This window comes from Mobula hypostoma, chromosome 15, assembly GCF_963921235.1.
Source record: "Mobula hypostoma chromosome 15, sMobHyp1.1, whole genome shotgun sequence".
NCBI classification, from domain to species: Eukaryota; Metazoa; Chordata; class Chondrichthyes; order Myliobatiformes; family Myliobatidae; genus Mobula; species Mobula hypostoma.
The window spans coordinates 55,206,003-55,225,469 of record NC_086111.1 but is presented as its reverse complement, the minus strand read 5'-3'; the positions used below and the strand labels follow the sequence as shown (position 1 = coordinate 55,225,469).

At 38.6% G+C, this 19,467-nt stretch overlaps 1 protein-coding gene across 1 annotated transcript in view; it reads left to right on the top strand.

The window, feature by feature from the left end:
• LOC134356872 (voltage-dependent L-type calcium channel subunit alpha-1D-like) overlaps positions 1 to 19,467 on the top strand; it is a 395,212-nt gene that overhangs the window by 230,231 nt on the left and 145,514 nt on the right. Inside the window, exons 13-19 of the mRNA XM_063068094.1 lie at positions 4,670 to 4,830; positions 5,914 to 6,139; positions 13,597 to 13,804; positions 15,879 to 15,999; positions 17,055 to 17,169; positions 18,072 to 18,159; positions 18,287 to 18,344. Of these exons, the coding sequence (XP_062924164.1) occupies positions 4,670 to 4,830; positions 5,914 to 6,139; positions 13,597 to 13,804; positions 15,879 to 15,999; positions 17,055 to 17,169; positions 18,072 to 18,159; positions 18,287 to 18,344 (977 nt within the window). The remainder of the gene's footprint in view (positions 1 to 4,669; positions 4,831 to 5,913; positions 6,140 to 13,596; positions 13,805 to 15,878; positions 16,000 to 17,054; positions 17,170 to 18,071; positions 18,160 to 18,286; positions 18,345 to 19,467) is intronic.

The following is a 19,467-nucleotide window of genomic DNA, read 5'->3' as shown; positions in this document are numbered from 1 at the left end:
AGTATTCCATGAAGGGGAGTGATCAGGCAACTTCTGGAGTGAATGGAGAAGATGAAATCACACAGTATTTGACAAGCAGATATATCGGACCCTCTGAAGCTGTGGGATTGATACTTGGATTTCCAATTCACTAGAGGGAACTAGCAGTTGTTCGCCTTCAAGTGCATCTTCCCCAACAGCATCAAGTATTCTTTCAAGATAATGCTGCTGTGCAACTGAATAATGATATGGCAAGGACCACTTTAACGGAATTCATGGATCTTTGCACTCGCGATCCATTTGCAAGAACCCTGTACTATGCGGATATTCCCAGATACTACACTTGGACTAATAAGAGATGGGAAAGAAGGAGAATGGGGAAAAGAGTGAAGGAGTACTGCGGGATTTTTGAAGCAAATGTTCTGGGTCGAGTGTATATCGTTTCTCCACGAAGTGGTGACCTCTACTATTTGAGACGACTTCTTCATCACATAAAGGGGTCAGTATCTCTCGAAGCATTGAAAACACATGATGGAGATATCCCTCCATCATTCAAAGACGTCTGCGGAGAGAGAGGATTGTTGCAAGCTGATGGTCATTGGCAGTAAACTATGGAAGAAGCAGAGAGAACAAAAATGCCCAGAGCAATGAGAGATTTGTTTGTCCTCTTGCTAACAAACACTGAAATCAACAATCCACAGCAATTATGGAACCAGTTCAAGAATGTAATGTCTGAAGATTTCTTACAAATGGAGAGGAGAACTATCAATGATCCTAATATCATGATCGATGAGGGGCTCTTCTGTATTTCCAAGAGAATCTTCAGAACTTGGGCAAAACACTTGAAGAATATAACTTGCCGACACTAAGAAATGGTACAATTACTCAAAGTGCTGGCAATCTGGAATTATTGCGTGAACTGCAATACAACAGAGGCGAACAGCAGGAATTTGTTTCATAGAAGGAGCCTCTATTGAATAATGAGCAAAGAGAAGTATCTGAATATGTGTGTGACTGCTTGGAAAGGGATCTCTCTTCACTGATTTTCATTGATGCACCAGGAGGAATGGGCAAGACATTTATCATCAACTTGTTCCTCGCTAAAGTTAGGGGAGATGGAGGTGTTGCTATTGCTGTAGCATCATCCGGTATTGATGCCTGATGGTAGGACAGCGAATTCAAGATTCAAGATACTCCTCAAAGTAAATGAGGATGCCCTTTGTAACATCGATAAAAACACCAATACTGCAAATTTACTCTGAAATGCGAGGCTTATTGCCTGGGATGAGTGCCTCTTGATTAGGAGGGAGAGCGTCGAAGCCGTGAACTGGACTCTTCATGATATATACGGCAAGAATGAGGCCTTCGGGGGTATTTTAACCATTTGCTGTGGTGATTTCCGTCAGCTTCTAGCAGTTGTGGAATGCGGAAATGATGCTGATGTGGAGAATTCATGCATAAAAAAATCCTACTTATGGAGAAGCTTCATCAAGTTTCAATTGAAGAGAAACATGCGATTGAGTGAGGGAGAAGGACGATATTCTCAGTTCTTATTGGATGTTAGAGAAGACAAGATTGAGAAAAGTGAAAACGATGAAATCAAATTACCTGAAGATATGATTCTGCCAGCAAAAACTATGGAAGAATGTATTGATTTCATCTACCCGACATTTGACAATTCTGCAGAACTGTTCTTGAAGAATTCTATCTTGGTTCTTCGCAATGAAATAATGTGAAAAATAAACTTTATATGCATTAGACGCTTCCGTGGAATCATGAAAGAATACTGTTCCTTCAATGCCGTAAGTGAAGGAGCTAACGCCACTCATTTTCCAACAGAGTTCCTTGGTTCGGTCGAACTCTCTGGATTGCCACTACATAAACTGGAATTGAAGAGGGGATCACCCATCATTTCAGTGAGGAACGTGGATCCACCAAGGCTTTGCAATGGAACGCAAATGATGGTGGAAGAACTGCACGACAATCTCATCATTGCAAAGATAAACATTGTTGCGTTCAAAAATGACATTGTCATGATCCCAAGAATTACTCTCAGTTTATCAGAAGGGGAAGATGTCCCTCTTCAGCAGAGCCAGTTCCTGATACAGTCATGCTTTGCTATGACTATACATAAGGTGCAAGGCCAAACCATGGAGAATGTGTTGACTTATCTGGAGAAACCAGTATTCCAGTATGGTCAGCTGTTTGTGGCTTTAAGCCAGGGAAAAAGAAATGAAAACACAGATCAACCACAAATGTTGTCATCAAAAGTGTCCTTCACTAAACGAGGAGGAGCTATATTTGCCTTGCTACGCGTCTTTCTTCTTTAATAAACTGAGTTTTTCTTCTTTAATTTCCAAAGCAAAGCGATTGCAATAGCATTCAGGGAAATTTAATGTTCATTCTGGTCACATCAGACTGCACTACCTTTCTCTCAAAGGGTTCCCCAATGGGTCACCCGGTTGTCTAGACACTTCTAAACCAAAGTCAGCAACTATATTTGATTAATTGACTAATAGTCTACAGCATTATAGGAGGCATGAGTAAAGCCCAAAGGTTTATTAATTTGTCTCTGGTCAGTAGCTCCACTCATTGTTCCACAGCAATTGAAATATTACAGGACTAGCACAGCAGCCATCAGTAATGAGAGTAAGAATCACAAGTTCAAACTCTACCACTGGGGCCGTAGTATTTAAATTCACTAGATTAAATAATCTGCAACTTTAAAAGGTGTTAGCCTTAATAATAGTAACCGTGAAACTTCTGGGTTATCATTAAAACACCCCTGGTTTAGTATTATCTTTTAGGGAGTTCACCTATATATGGTATAGATAAGTCTTAACTCTTCTTTGAGATTACTTTGTAAATCATTCAGTTTTAACCTTAATTGCTGTTACTACAGTGTTCAGAAAGCTCACCACAACCTCCCTAAGGACAATTAACAATGAGCAATAAGTGCTGCCCTTACCAACAATAACATTGTTTTGAAAAATAAACAAAGGGTTAAGATTTGGGCTGCAGAGATTTGTTCTGTAATCCTCTGTCAGCATTTCACTGTAAACTGCACTGTGAGAAATTAGTAATTAATCTTTACTTCTCAGTGATATTGCTCTGAAATAAAATTGTGATTCTTATTAAAGCGTTATATATCTGTAATTTCAAATTTAACACCAGAACAAATTAGACATCAAACCGATTGAATCACAGCCTAAAAAAAATTCACTTCTTAGCTGCAGCAGAGCACACTGGGAAGAGCACCCACATCAGAATCAGGTTTATTATCACCAGCTTGTGATGCGAAATTTGTTAATTTAACAGCAGCGGTTCAGTGCAATACATAATCTAGCAGAGAAAAATAAAATAAAAAATAATAAATAAACAAGTAAATCAATTACGTAAATTGAATAGATTTTAAAAAGTGCAAAACCAGAAATACTGTATATTTTTTAAAAAAGTGAGGTAATGTCCAAAGCTTCAATGTCCATTTAGGAATTGGATGGCAGAGGGGAAGAAGCTGTTCCTGAATTGCTGAGTGTGTGCCTTCAGGCTTCTGTACCTCCTACCTGATGGTAACAGTGAGAAAAGGGCATGCCCTGGGTGCTGGAGGTCCTTAATAATGGACGCTGTCTTTCTGAGACACCACTCCTTGAAGATGTCCTGGGTACTTTGTAGGCTAGTGCCCAAGATGGAGCTGACTAGATTTACAACCTTTTACAGCTTCTTTCAGTCCTGTGCAGTAGCCCCTCCATACCAGACAGTGATGCAGCTTGTCAGAATGTTCTCCACAGTACAACTATAGAAGTTGCAGAGCATACTCTGCCATGATAATTAATAATAACATAATCTCTAGAGGTTAAGTGCCTAACAAAATACTGTAATTTCTATGCATGAATCTGTAGCTCTAATCTTAGACTTCATATGCAAAGGAGAGTTCAAGTGCATTGGCTTAGAATATGCAGTACTAGTGGAAGAACAAAAAATGTAATATTATTGTTAACAAGATCTACAAGGTAGTTGTAAAAGTCCATTGGATTCAGTAATATGAGATGGTGAAGGAAATCTGCCATATTTATCCAGTTTGACCCATGTATGCCACCTGACCCATCAGTATTATTGTCTTCTAAGTAACCTCAGAATACTTTTTCATTTTCATGGTCAGGGCATCAAAGGTTCATTTTATTCTCAAAGTATACATGTAAATACAATTTGTCTTCTCCAGATAGCCATGAAATACAAAGAGACCATGGAGTTGATGAAAGAAAAGATATGAAAGCTTACACCATTTTGACTGGAATAATTAAAAAGCTTTCTGTAATTGAACTAAGAAGCAGCTCTGATTTATGATAATTAGGTTGAAAGGTCACTGGCAAAGCCAGTATTTATTCTCCATCCCTAATTCCATTGTTAAGGCATAGTAATTCACTCAGTTATAGTACAGCCATTACATTATAAATAAAGGACATATCATGAAAACAATAATTGATTTGGTCTATTAAAGAAATGAATTCTACCCACAAGTTAACAACACTACATCGGTTTTGCAAAATTACCTACTCAACACAGATTGATCAAACAGTGAAGATGTCTGTTACCTTTCTTAAACAAGTTGCCTATTGTGGCATTTTGTTTTATATTCTTGAATGCAAAGTTTGAAATTTTTGTGGTTTGACTAGATTGTTTTATTTTTTAGCCGACGCTGGCGTCGTTGGAACCGTTGCTTAAGAAGAAAATGTCGAGCTGGTGTTAAGTCTGTTACTTTCTACTGGCTAGTTATTATTCTTGTTTTTCTCAATACATTAACCATTTCATCAGAACACTACAACCAGCCCCTTTGGCTAACATTAACTCAAGGTAAGAGCATATTTTTTCATATAAATATTACTTAGCAATTAAATATTTTTGTGAAGCAACAATAGAAAATGCTGGAAACACCTAGTAGATCAGGGTGGATCAATTGGCGACAGAAACACAGTGGGTATTTGAAGACAAACCCTTTCATCAGTACTGGAGAAATGAGAAAGCAAATGTGTTTTAAAGATGTAGAGGAGAGGGGCAGATAGAAAGGGGCTGTCGCTGATAGGCTGCAAGGCAATGTTGTCAAGGTAATTTATTGAAAAGAAACAGAAGTTGTAGACATAAGAAAAATGAAACAACTTGAAAGAAAAGGACAGAGGTACATTGATGGAGAGATGAAAAAGGTTATCTGTGATTGTTAACTTCAGTATTGTGTCCTAATGGCTGTAACACCCCTCAATAACAGATGAGGTACTTCATCTCAAATTCATTTAGGCATCATTGGAACAATGTAACAGGCTGAAGACAGTGAGTTGTGAATGGGGCAGAAAACTAAAGTGACAGGATACTGGAAGTTAGGGCCTGTGTTGTGGACTGAATGGAGATGTTCTGCAAAGGTGTCATCAATTCGGATGGGTAGTCATCACAATGGAGTACTAAGTACAATACAATAAGTAGACTAGGAAAGCTGCAAGTGAATTGCTGCTTCATCAGTAATGCCCTAACCCAAGCATCCTCATGTGCTCACAGAAATCTGGAGTTTGCTAGCAGTCTGGTAGGTGCGCTTCTAATCTCCACTGGACTGAGGATGTAGTTTTGCTTTCTTAACTTAGAGATGATGAACTGGATGCACAGTGTCTGGTACCTTAGATTTCACAATATCTTTTGTTTATCTACTAGCATCAAATTCAATTAGATTGGGTGGCGAATCATCTTTTTGAGGTACTCCATACTTTAGCACAGTCTTTTTTTTGCATTTCCTTGCATAAAATGAGTAATATTGCGGTATACAGTACTGTATATACAATAGATAAGAACAAGCAATTGTTTAGAAGAACATTGACTAAATTTGATTGAGGATATTATCACTAATCTATCACTAATTATTAAACTTTATTTCATGTTTCTGTTTTATTATAGATATTGCAAATAAAGTTCTTCTGGCTCTTTTTACATGTGAGATGTTAGTGAAAATGTACAGTCTGGGTCTGCAGGCTTACTTTGTGTCCCTCTTTAATCGCTTCGATTGCTTTGTGGTATGTGGTGGAATAATAGAAACCATCTTGGTTGAACTGGAAGTTATGTCTCCTTTGGGAATATCGGTCTTTAGATGTGTTCGGCTTCTCAGAATTTTCAAAGTGACAAGGTAACATTTGCAAAATTTAACTCCATATGTGTTTCACTCCACTCTTACACCTCAGATTGGAAGTTAATTTATAATTTTTGTGTATAACATTTGTGCCAAATATACCACATAAGGAGTAATGTTATACATTAACATTTGTAAAACATAAAACAACAGTTTTATTTCATTAACACAATAGACTCTGCAGATGCTGGAAATCCAGAGACATACACACAAAATGCTGGAGGAACTCAGCAGGTCAGGCAGCATTCAATCAATGTTTTGGGCTGAGTCCTTTCATCAAGTCTCAGCTCAAGATGTAGACTGTTTATTCCTTTGCATTTATGCTGCCTGACCTGCTGAGTTCCACCAGCATTTTGTGTGTGTTGCTTTATTTCAATTCATTATTCTGCCTCTCTTTATTGTAAATGAAAATGAAAGCAATCAAGTTCTATTCACAAAGCAAGTCACATCAGAAGCATGGAAATAAAAAAAAACTCCTCTCACACACCTTGACTTTGAAATGTTCAAATATCAAGGTAACTTTTTATTTTACAAAATAATTTCATAGAAAAATAAAATTCCATTGACAGAATTTCCATAGAAAGCTATGTTTATTGAAAGAAAGGCAATATTTTATATATTTAAAACCACAAGCTGGCCTTTTCTCATCACCTTCCAGGCTTATATCCTGTTAGATATTTCCAGTGATAAGATGTTTTGCCAAATGATGCTGATTGACTGGTCAAAGGAGAGCCCAATCGGATACATTCTCACTTCTTTCCCAGGGCTCTCTTTGCCACCTGGAGATTTGCAATTGACAAGTTTCTTCTTCAGGAGCCCCCAAACTTTTCATTGAAATTCAAATGTGCACTGTTCCCATTACAAGATCAGACTGATCATGACAAGGATTGTGGCTGGTAGTCTCTCTGTTTTCCTCTAGACCTGTCTTTCTTATTTTCAGATTTAATCCCAAACAATATCGACCTCTGCCCTTTTGTAATTGCCCTTCCTCATCAACGTATCACTCAGGCAAAATATAGTGTAACAAATAAACATGGCCATCTCATTAAATTCAACAAAGTCTAGTTGTCACTGGGATTTCTAGATTTTCTTACACAACCATTCTCCAGGTTCTTTCCAGCATCTCTGTAGATATGGTTTTTTAAATTCCTGTATGACAGGACTGTCAGATTTCCTGGCTAAGAAATGTGTACATTTATTTTATGAAGTGATTGATTATTGTGCTACTGCATCTCTGCCATAAAATTGTGTGAAAGTACCAATTGAGGGGCCTAATTTATTTTATCCAAGGCATTGTTATGAAACTTAGAATTTAGCATTTTATTAGTTGACATTAATACTCAACCGTAAGAAACAGTTGAACTATTTATTGAAAGAATTAAAATGTACTTAGTTTTCCATAATACGAGGGGTGATTGATAAGTTTGTGGCCTAAGGTAGAAGGAGATGAGTTATTAACTTTAAACTTGCTGCATATTCACTCAAAGAGTTGAACTGCATGTGCATGTAACGGGAGCTGTATAACTCATCTCCTTCTACCTTAGGCCATGAACTTATCAATCACCCTTGCTGTGGACACTTTCTGGAGGTCCAAGATCTGTATGCTCCATGACCGCTGGACTAAGTGTGTAAGTGTAGGAGGGGACTATGTAGAAAAATAAATGTGCTAGGTTTTCTAAAATTGACTCCTACCTTAGGCCACGAACTTATCAATCACCCCTCGTTATACTGCAAAAATAAACAAATTAGAAAGACTGGTATCTGGTTGCTGGATTCCAAACCAAATAGATACATGTTTTACTTTAAAGCCATCCAATAGTTTTGGAGCAACACACATCAAAGTTGCTGGTGAACGCAGCAGGCCAGGCAGCATCTCTAGGCAGAGGAACAGTCGACGTTTCAGTCTGAGACCCTTCGTCTGGACTAACTGAAAGAAGAGCTATTAAGAAATTTGAAAGTGGGAGGGGAAGGGGGAAATCCAAAATGATAGGAGAAGACAGGAGGGGGCGTGATGGAGCCAAAAGCTGGACAGTTGATTGGCAAAAGGGATATGAGAGGATCATGGGACAGGAGGCCCAGGGGGAATTGCTCAGGATTGCTACCTGTGCTCGGTGCCAGTGAGGGTAGGAAATAGGATGCTCTGGAGGAGGAACAAGTGGCTGAGGAACTGGTGTAGGGGGCAGGGTTTCAGATTTCAGGATCATTGGGACCTCTTCTGGGGCAGGTGGGACCTGTACAAGAGAGACAGGTTACACTTGAACTACAGGGGGACCAATATCCTTTCAGGGAGGTTTGTTAGTGCTGTTGGGGAGGCTTTAAACTAGATTTGCAGGGGGATGGGAACCAGAGTGCCAGAGCTGACAGTGTGGCTGGGGTGAAAATAAATGATGTTGAAAGTTTAAGCAAATCCACTGATAGAAAGGTTGTGAGTGGTGGTAAAAATCTTCTGAGGTGTATATATTTCAATGCTAGGAGTATTGCGGGGAAGGCGGATGAGTTGAGGGCGTGGATTGACACGTGGAATTATGATGTTATAGCAATTAGTGAAACTTGGCTACAGGAGGGGCAGGACTGGCAGCTTAATATTCCAGGGTTCTGATGTTTCAGATGTGATCGAAGCAGAGGAATGAAAGGTGGGGGAGTAGCTTTGCTTGTTAGGGAAAATATTACAGCAGTGCTCAGGCAGGACAGATTAGAGGGCTTGTCTACTGAGTCCTTATGGGTGGAGCTGAGAAACAAGAAAGGTATGGCCACATTAGTGGGATTGTATTACAGACCACCCAATAGTCAACGAGACTTGGAAGAGCAAATCTGCAGAGAGATAGCAGGCAACTGCAGGAAACATAAAGTTGTGGTGGTAGGGGATTTTAATTTTCCATACATTGATTGGAACTCCCATACTGTTAGGGGTCTAGATGGTTTAGAGTTTGTAAAATGTGTTCAGGAAAGTTTTCTAAATCAATATATAGAGGGACCAACTAGAGGGGATCTCCTGTTAGGAAACGAGTTAGGGCAAGTGACGGAAGTCTGTGTAGGGGAGCACTTTGGTTCCAGTGATCATAACACCATTAGTTTCAATTTGTTCATGGACAAGGATAGATCTGGTCCTAGGGTTGAGGTTCTTAACTGGAAGAAGGCCAAATTTGAAGAAATGAGAAAGGATCTAAAAAGCGTGGATTGGGACAGGTTGTTCTCTGGCAAAGATGTGATTGGTAGGTGGGAAGCCTTCAAAGGGGAAATTTTGAGAGTGCAGAGTTTGTATGTTCCTGTCAGGATTAAAGGCAAATTGAATAGGAATAAGGAACCTTGGTTCTCAAGGGATATTGCAACTCTGATAAAGAAGAAGAGGGAGTTGTATGAAATGTATAGGAAACAGGGAGTAAATCAGGTGCTTGAAGAGTATAAGAAGTGCAAGAAAATACTTAAGAAAATAATCAGGGGGGCTAAAAGAAGACATGAGGTTGCCTTGGCAGTCAAAGTGAAGGATAATCCAAAGAGCTTTTACAAGTATATTAAGAGCAAAAGGATTGTAAGGGATAAAATTGGTCCTCTTGAAGATCAGAGTGGTCGGCTATGTGCGGAACCAAAGGAAATGGGGGAGATCTTAAATAGGTTTTTTGCGTCTGTATTTACTAAGGAAGCTGGCATGAAATCTATGGAATTGAGGGAATCAAGTAGTGAGACCATGGAAACTGTACAGATTGAAAAGGAGAAAGTGCTTGCTGTCTTGAGGAAACTTAAAGTGGATAAATCCCCGGGACCTGACAGAGTGTTCCCTCGGACCTTGAAGGAGACTAGTGTTGAAATTGCGGGGGCCCTGGCAGAAATATGTAAAATGTCGGTGTCTACGGGTGAGGTGCCGGAGGATTGGAGAGTGGCTCATGTTGTTCCGTTGTTTAAAAAAGGATCGAAAAGTAATCCGGGAAATTATAGGCTGGTGAGTTTAATGTCGGTAGTAGGTAAGTTATTGGAGGGAGTACTAAGAGACAGAATCTACAAGCATTTGGATAGACAGGGACTTATGAGGGAGAGTCAACATGGCTTTGTGCGTGGTAGGTCATGTTTGACCAATCTATTGGAGTTTTTCGAGGAGGTTACCAGGAAAGTGGATGAAGGGAAGGCAGTGGATATTGTCTACATGGATTTCAGTAAGGCCTTTGACAAGGTCCCGCATGGGAGGTTAGTTAGAAAAATTCAGTCGCTAGGTATACATGGAGAGGTGGTAAATTGGATTAGACATTGGCTCAATGGAAGAAGCCAAAGAGTGGTAGTAGAGAATTGCTTCTCTGAGTGGAGGCCTGTGACTAGTGGTGTGCCACAGGGATCAGTGCTGGGTCCATTGTTATTTGTCATCTATATCAATGATCTGGATGATAATGTGGTAAATTGGATCAGCAAGTTTGCTGATGATACAAAGATTGGAGGTGTAGTAGACAGTGAGGAAGGTTTTCAGAGCCTGCAGAGGGACTTGGACCAGCTGGTAAAATGGGCTGAAAAATGGCAAATGGAGTTTAATACAGACAAGTGTGAGGTATTGCACGTTGGAAGGACAAACCAAGGTAGAACATACAGGGTTAATGGTAAGGCACTGAGGGGTGCAGTAGAACAAAGGGATCTGGGAATACAGATACAAAATTCCCTAAAAGTGGTGTCACAAGTAGATAGGGTTATAAAGAGAGCTTTTGGTACATTGGCCTTTATTAATCAAAGTATTGAGTATAAGAGCTGGAATGTTATGATGAGGTTGTATAAGGCATTGGTGAGGCCGAATCTGGAGTATTGTGTTCAGTTTTGGTCACCAAATTACAGGAAGGATATAAATAAGGTTGAAAGAGTGCAGAGAAGGTTTACAACGATGTTGCCGGGACTTGAGAAACTCAGTTACAGAGAAAGGTTGAATAGGTTAGGACTTTATTCCCTGGAGCGTAGAAGGATGAGGGGTGATTTGATAGAGATATATAAAATTATGATGGGTATAGATAGAGTGAATGCAAGCAGGCTTTTTCCACTGAGGCAAGGGGAGAAAAAAACCAGAGGACATGGGTTAAGGGTGAGGGAGGAAAGGTTTAAAGGGAACATTAGGGGGGGCTTCTTCACACAGAGAGTGGTGGGAATATGGAATGAGCTGCCAGATGAAGTGGTAAATGCGGGTTCTTTTTTAACATTTAAAAATAAATTGGACAGATACATGGATGGGAGGTGTATGGAGAGATATGGTCCGTGTGCAGGTCAGTGGGACTAGGCAGAAAATGGTTTGGCACAGCCAAGAAGGGCCAAAAGGCCTGTTTCTGTTCTGTAGTTTCTATGGTTCCATGGTTCTATGGGAAAGAAAAGGGGGAGGGGGGGAAAAACCCAGAGGATGGGCAAGGGGTATAGTCAGAGGGACAGAGGGAGAAAAAGGAGAGAGAGAGAAAGAATGTGTGTGTATAAAATAACGGATGGGGTACGAGGGGGAGGTGGGGCATTAGCGGAAGTTTGAGAAGTCAATGTTCATGCCATCAGGTTGGAGACTACCCAGACAGAATATAAGGTGTTGTTCCTCCAACCTGAGTGTGGCTTCATCTTTACAGTAGAGGAGGCCGTGGATGGACATATCAGAATGGGAATGGGACGTAGAATTAAAATGTGTGGCCACTGGGAGATCCTGCTTTCTCTGGCGGATGGAGGGTAGGTGTTCAGCAAAACGATCTCCCAGTCTGCGTCGGGTCTTGCCAATATATAGAAGGCCACATCGGGAGCACCGGATGCAGTATATCACCCCAGCCGACTCACAGGTGAAGTATCGCCTCACCTGGAAGGACTGTCTGGGGCCATGAATGGTGGTAAGGGAGGATGTGTAAGGGCATGTGTTGCACTTGTTCCACTTACAAGGATAAGTGCCAGGAGGGAGATCAGTGGGGAGGGAGGGTGGGGGAACGAATGGACAAGGAAGTCGCATAGGGAGCGATCCCTGCGGAAAGCAGTGGCGGGGGGAGGGAAAGATGTGCTTAGTTGTGGGATCCCATTGGAGGTGGCGGAAGTTACTGAGAATAATATGTTAGACCCGGAGGCTGGTGGGGTGGTAGGTGAGGACCAGGGGAACCCTATTCCTAGTAGGGTGGCGGGAGGATGGAGTGAGAGCAGATGAGCGTGAAATGGGGGAGATGCGTTTGAGAGCAGAGTTGATGGTGGAGGAAGGGAAGCCCCTTTCTTTAAAAAAGGAGGACATTTCCCTCGTCCTGGAATGAAAAGCCTCATCCTGAGAGCAGATGCGGCGGAGACAGAGGAATTGCGAGAAAGGTAGGCATTTTTGCAAGTGACAGGGTAAGAAGAGGAATAGTCTAGATAGCTGTGAGAGTCAGTAGGTTTATAGTAGACATCAGTAGATAAGCTGTCTCCAGAAATAGAGACAGAAAGATCTAGAAAGGGGAGGGAGGTGTCGGAAATGGACCAGGTAAACTTGAGGGCAGGGTGAAAGTTGGAGGCAAAGTTAAGGAAGTCAACGAGCTCAGCATGCGTGCAGGAAGCAGCGCCAATGCAGTCTTCAATAGTTTTGGAATTTGCTTCATTGGTTTTAAGATACTAGAAGTTCAGATGTTATGCACCAGTGTGTATACCAGCCACTGAGGGAATTATAAGCAGTAGTTGTCTTGATGTACTCTGTAATCGGTGACGTTTTTAATACAGGCAGTCTGCTTTTCTATATTCCAAACTGGATGATTTCACAAATTCCACTTATGTTCCATTTTTCTTGTCCTTGTCCATTTTTCTGAACCTGTCTCTATCTCTCTGAAGGTTTTCTGTATCATCCTCATAACCCACATTGGCACAGTTTTGTACCATAGCAAGCTTTGATAATTTAAACCTAAATCCCCCAAGTTCAAATATACTACATCCTCTGGTTTCTTTCATCTATTTTGTTACATCCTCAAAAATCTCTGACAAGTTTATCAAATGTTAACATTTTCTAAGAACTCTCTTCTTACTTAATAATAGATAACAAATTACTGTGATTGGTATTAGGCTAACTGTTCTCAAATTCCCTGTTTTCTCTTTAATAGTGAGGTTACATTTGTCAGAAGACCACAAGGCCATCTGTGGGTAGTTCATTAGTTTCTTTTGCCTAAGGCCTTGTGGAAGGTTTTAACAGGACATGGACTGTAAAAGCTGAGTGTGATTATGGTTTCCTGCAGGAGTTAAAAATGAACCACAAACTGGGCCTAGTGTAATAGAGCCCAATAATTCTCTTTCTTTTCCATGTGGCAGTTTTATTATATACTTTAGCTTTCTAAATATGATGCATTTTATATTCTATTTTTTATAACAGCCGATATCAGTAAGAGAAATTAACCAAAATAATTGTATAAATAATTGTATGAAGTACTCAATCAACTAATGATGCAAATTCTGAAACTGCATACCTTACAATCATATTATTTTGTTACATATCTCTAACAAAATAATTGTTTTGGTAGGCACTGGCAATCACTGAGTAACCTGGTGGCATCTCTGCTGAACTCCATGCGATCCATTGCTTCACTGCTGCTACTGCTCTTCCTATTTATCATTATCTTTTCACTCCTGGGGATGCAGCTCTTTGGTGGCAAATTTAACTTTGATGAAACACAAACAAAACGGAGTACCTTTGATAACTTTCCGCAAGCTCTTCTCACCGTATTCCAGGTATTTAACAAGAAATGAATCAATCTCAAGGCAAAATGTTCCTTGAAGCTAGAAGGCTGTAAATTCCTAATTTATTAAAATAACAGTTTCATTACATCTTCCTGGTGCTTCTTTGTGAATATTTATTTATTAAGATACAGTGCAATATAGGCCTTCCTGGCCCTTCAAGGCACACCGCCCAGCAATCTCCGCCACCACCACCCTCCCCCCATTTAATCCTAGCCTAATCACAGGACAAGTTACAATGATTGATTAACCTACCAACTGGTATGTCTGCAGACTGTGGGAGGAAACTGGTGCACTCAGAGGAAGCCAATGTGGTCACAGGGAGAATGTACAAATTCCTTACAGGCAGTGGCGGGAATTGAACCCGGATCATCTGTGCTAACTACTATTCTGCTAACGTGTTTTTTAAAAAAATCTTATCTGTTTTGGTCTTGTTCTATACTGGAACAGTTCTGGAAGTCAGTTTTTTCAACAATCTCTAAAGCACTTAAAATTAATTTACAACCTGACAAATTAACTGTGCTTTTTGGAATAATTCCTCAAAATATCCGTGGTATCTCTGTGTCTGACCAACATGTTATTGCATTTGTTACGTTGATAGCTAGGAAGGCCATTTTGTTGAAGTGGAAGGATACATCGGCTCCCACTTTGTCACAATGGTTCTCTCAAGTGATGCTATGTCTTAGTTTGGAGAAAATTAGAAGTCGAACCTTTGAACCTATGTTTGATTTTGAGAAAAGATGGGGTTCATTTGCTCATTATTATCATTTGAGTTAATTGATAGATTTCCTCCACGATCTAATTGTAAATTTTTGAGTTTTTTTTCTTGCTGGCGGCTTGATGTTTACCTTTAGAAGCTTCTTGTATGGCGCATGGCTCCGAGGTTGAACACCTAATGGTTTTTTTCCCCCCACTTTTTCTTGCTTAGTAGGGGCTTTTTTATCACCAAAGTTTTTTCAATCTTTAAAATAATATATTTTTTCTTGAAATATTGTAAGTGTTGCTTACTTCGATGTACTCGTGTTAATTTTAGATAATAATAATAAAAAGATTTGAAAAGAAAGTAATATTATATCTGTATGGTTAGAAATAACAATGTCAAATTTGAGATTACATTTAAGAATGATTCATCATTTGGGATGATTTCATAACCTGCATTAACAGCATTGGTTTAATTTAAAGGGAAATGCTGGTCAGCATTGAGTTTTTGTGATACAGTCCTACACTATTGATCCCCGGTGGTTAAGAATTACTTCACCCATATAACATTTAAAATAATTATTTTCATATGTAGTGAGGGCTTCTTTGGCATAAAGCAAGAAATAAGTGAAAGCATAGTTTAAAAAATATAAAAAGTACTTTTACATAGTATGTGAGAGTGGCAACCTCTGGTCAGAATTATATCTGCTTTGTATTTCATAATCACATTTTAATGCTATTAGGAAAATTAATAATCACTGCTTTTTATGGAATGTTTCCTGTTAGTAATTAGTTGGAAACATTTCTGTGTTTGCAGTGAATACTGGCTGGTAACAATATACCTTCAAATGTGTTTTTAATATTGATACTCTCTATCGTAGTGTGAAAATACTATAAGCAAAGAGCCCAGCTAATCAACACACATGATCTTTACAAAGATGTAACTGACTGAGCATTTAAGTATTTGTCGTGTCTTTCACATGAGCAATAAGAAATAAGAATAGACTTCACGTCTCCTCTATACCTGAAATTCAAATTAAAATTACAGATGCTGGACATTAGAAATAAAAGCATAAAATGCTTGAAATAATCCACTGGTCATAAAGCTGCAGTGGAAAGAGAAACAGAGTTAATGTTCCATTTATAGGTCCCTTGGTGAGAAATACTAACTCTTCTTCCAGAATGCTGTATGAACTGCTGAGTGTTTTCAGCATTCTTTTATTTTCATCTCTGAATTATTAGTCTATATTTTAACTGAAATTAATTTAATATATATAAAATATAATATATTAATGTTAAAATTTGGTTATTTTTGGTAATAACATGTTTTTATTCTATAAGGAATAATTTATTTGGTCCATTCAAATAGATTTTAACTGGTGAAGACTGGAATATGGTGATGTACGATGGAATTATGGCTTATGGTGGACCTTCCTCCTCAGGGATGATAGTTTGTATATACTTCATCATTCTTTTCATTTGTGGTAATTGTATCCTTGTCAAGTAGAATGACAGATTGTTTACCCTTAGACTAGTTATTAACATTATGAAAGGTAAAAGAGTATCTTTACTTCTATTTGACAGTGTTTGCACGATTTGTCTGTCTACATAAAGTCATTTTTCTTCTTTTTTTAATTTCCTAATATTCATTAAATGGCATTAGCTAACAGAAATTATAATAATATTATGTTGTACCACCTTCAGTGTTTAAATTTCCCACTGTGTCCTTTGTAGATGCAAAGGTTAGTTTATCTTGGATTTTTGGAAGTCTCTGGTTGCCTACTGTAATCAGATGGATCATTTTAAATTTAAAAATTTGTGCTCATATATCATTCAGAACTTGAGAAATTTTATCTGCTGATGATGATGGTGAATTCCTGTCCTGGAAAAGCACTGGCTCTGAGCAATGTCATAGTCAGACACCTCTCTGGTATGTGCATCATTAAGATTTTCTTGTGTGCCAGAGGAGCATGAGTGCTTCTGATACCACCAGGAAGCCTAAACTTCCTTGGCCCATGTATTGCTATTCCCAAACAGAATTGCATTAAAAGTCCCAGCTCACCATTTTATTTGGAGGTGGGCACTATTTATTTCAGAAAGAAGGAAGCCTCCTGCGACAAAAAAATTGCCTCATTCTCCACCACTTGAAAGATGAAATCAAGCCTGAAGTTAAATAAATCCATGCTCACTCCTTTTCATCATAGATCATCTCTGCCTACACTTGCACTGTGATTTAGCACTGAGAATGTAAATAGAGGATCATTTTTTTTTGCTGTTGCATATCTTTAGTGCACTGCTGGAATATACACACTTGTAATGTTGAACAAATTTTACATTATAACTTCTTATTTCATATTCTGGATGGTGAGTATCAAAATCTAATATTTGGAGCAATTATTAAATTAACTGTGATCATCAGTGTTGAAGGTTGGCAACAGATCAATCACTGAATCACAGAAATGTAAATGTTATAAAATACAGATATATACGTATTTTAAGTGGTGTTTTCCATTTGTTCAGATTTTCCTTAAATGATTTTCTTTAGACATTCTGCTGAATGTCTTTTTGGCTATTGCTGTAGATAATTTGGCTGATGCTGAAAGTCTTAACACAGTTCAAAAAGAAGGTGAAGAAGAAAAAGAAAGGAAAAAAAATCTCAGGTAATTAATTAATTCAGGATTTTAAGAACTGAATTCTCAAGTACTTCTATAACCACAATTAAATTTTCAGAATTAAAACCTGACTGATATTTGAATTCTACAAGCTCACTCCTATATATATCAAATAAGCAATGAGGCATTTTACTTTCTTAGTTACCCTTGCTTGTTTATAAACTGCATAAATGCAAACAAGGATGTCTAGTAAACTTGATACTGACTTTGTATTTTGACTGGATAATAGATTTAGTTAGTTTATTATTCAATTCATTTGATATTGGGAAGTTCAACGTGAAAACAAAAGGTCATATGAAACAGATGTAAATTATTTATAGCTAATTTAATTAATATTCAAATATTAATAAAATATTTCTGGAAATTTATAACACTGTACAATGTACTTAAATTGAAATGCTTTCCTGGTATCTGAGGACACAAAGAGAAAGAGTATTAGACAAAGTCCTCTCAGCACAAATATTTGTTGGGTTAGATGCTGATTTCTGTTTTTGTCATAAGTATCCAAAAATGCCCAAGGCGAAGCTACAGCAGTATGTGGCAAGCACAGTGCATTGTCCTAACTTTCCCTCACAAATCATCGTTTATCTACCTTCAAAAGGTGAATTGTTTTCACCTTGATGTTATTTGAATCCAGGATCTATTTCCTCAGTGTCTCCTAACTTTAAATCCTACCCCGTGGTTATAATTTACATCATCCCATACACAGTTATTTCACTTTTCAGAGGACTGAAGTGCATTCACTTATACTAAACACATAAGAAAAGCTAATTAATTATAAAAAATTTTTAGGTATTTCAAGATAAATTTTGACAATAATTAAAATGCATTTACAGAAATACCATTTTGTTTTGTAAATTGTAAAATTCTGTGAAGTATCTTATTTCTAGAAACAACAGTTCAGGGCAAAAGGAAGATGGGAAATACGAAGTTGATGGAGTGGGGGAAAATGACAGGAAAATACTTACTGGCACTCAGGTAAAAACAGTTTTAGTGAATTAGAGTTGGAAACTATGAATTCAAATGACACAATGAATTTTAAGTTATGATGAGACTATTTTGGGAAAGGTAACTGATGACTAACTTGCCCTTTAATACTTGGCAGGTTTCAATTGATGAACAAGATGATGATAAGGATCCTTACCCACCCAGTGATGTACCAGGTATGGAAAAAGTTTCTTATTTTAAGAAACAAACTTGCTTGCATTGTTTAAGCAAGGTGCAGATCTTGCATTTTGTACCTGGTAGGTAACTAGACCAACTTTACTTAGCCGCTCTCAAAAGCTCAGGACATCCAGAGAGTTTTACAGATAACAATTACTTTTGAAATATGATCATGTTGTTTTGCAGGCAAAAACAGCAGCTGTTTTCCCACAAGACTCACAAATTGCAATAAGATGATGATTTGCTAAATTGTGAAAAGGTAGCGGATTTAATCCAGTACATCACAGGGTAAAGCCCTCCCAACCATTGAGCACATCTATATGAAACACTGTGGTTGGAAAGCAGCATCCATCATCAAAGGTCCTCACCACCCAGGCGGTACATTTTTCTTGCTGCTGCTGCCATCAGGTAGAAAGTACACGTGCCCAGGTTCAAAAATAGTTACTACCATCAGGCTCTTGAACAATAGAGGATTACTACACTCATCCATTGAAATGTTTTCAATGATCCTGTTTATAGTTACTATTTTGTAGATTTGCTGAGTATGCTTGCAGGAGAAAGAATCTCAGGGTTGTATGTGGTGATATATATAAAATACCTGGCAGCTGTTTGCAGAAACTCAAGGGATCCTGCAGACCAGGTGAGTGGGTAGATGGGAGGGTGGGGTGGGGGATAAAGTAAGAAGCTGGGAGGTGATAGGTGGAAGAGGTAAGGGGCTGAAGAAGAAGGAATCTAATAGGAAAGGGCAGTGGTCCATGGAAGAAAGGGAGAGAGGAGGGGTGATGGGCAGGTGAGGAGAAGAGAAGGGATGAGAGTCCAGATGAAGAGTGTTGGCTTGAAACATTAACTGTATATTTCCCTCCATAGATGCTGCCTGACTTGCTGAGTTCCTCCAGTATTTTGTATGTGTTGTTTGAGCTTTAATTTAGTTTTAATGAAATCACCTAAAAGAATTCCTCTGGGCTTTAGATATTGAGCATATTTCAGGAGAGTGTGAAATGTTTGGAAATCTAGCAATAAGGGGTGAGACAGGAAAGTAGAGGTTAACCATGACATTATTGAAAAGCAAGAGCAAGATTGAGAACTCTAAAGCCTATTGCAGTTTTTATGTTCATCCAGTTG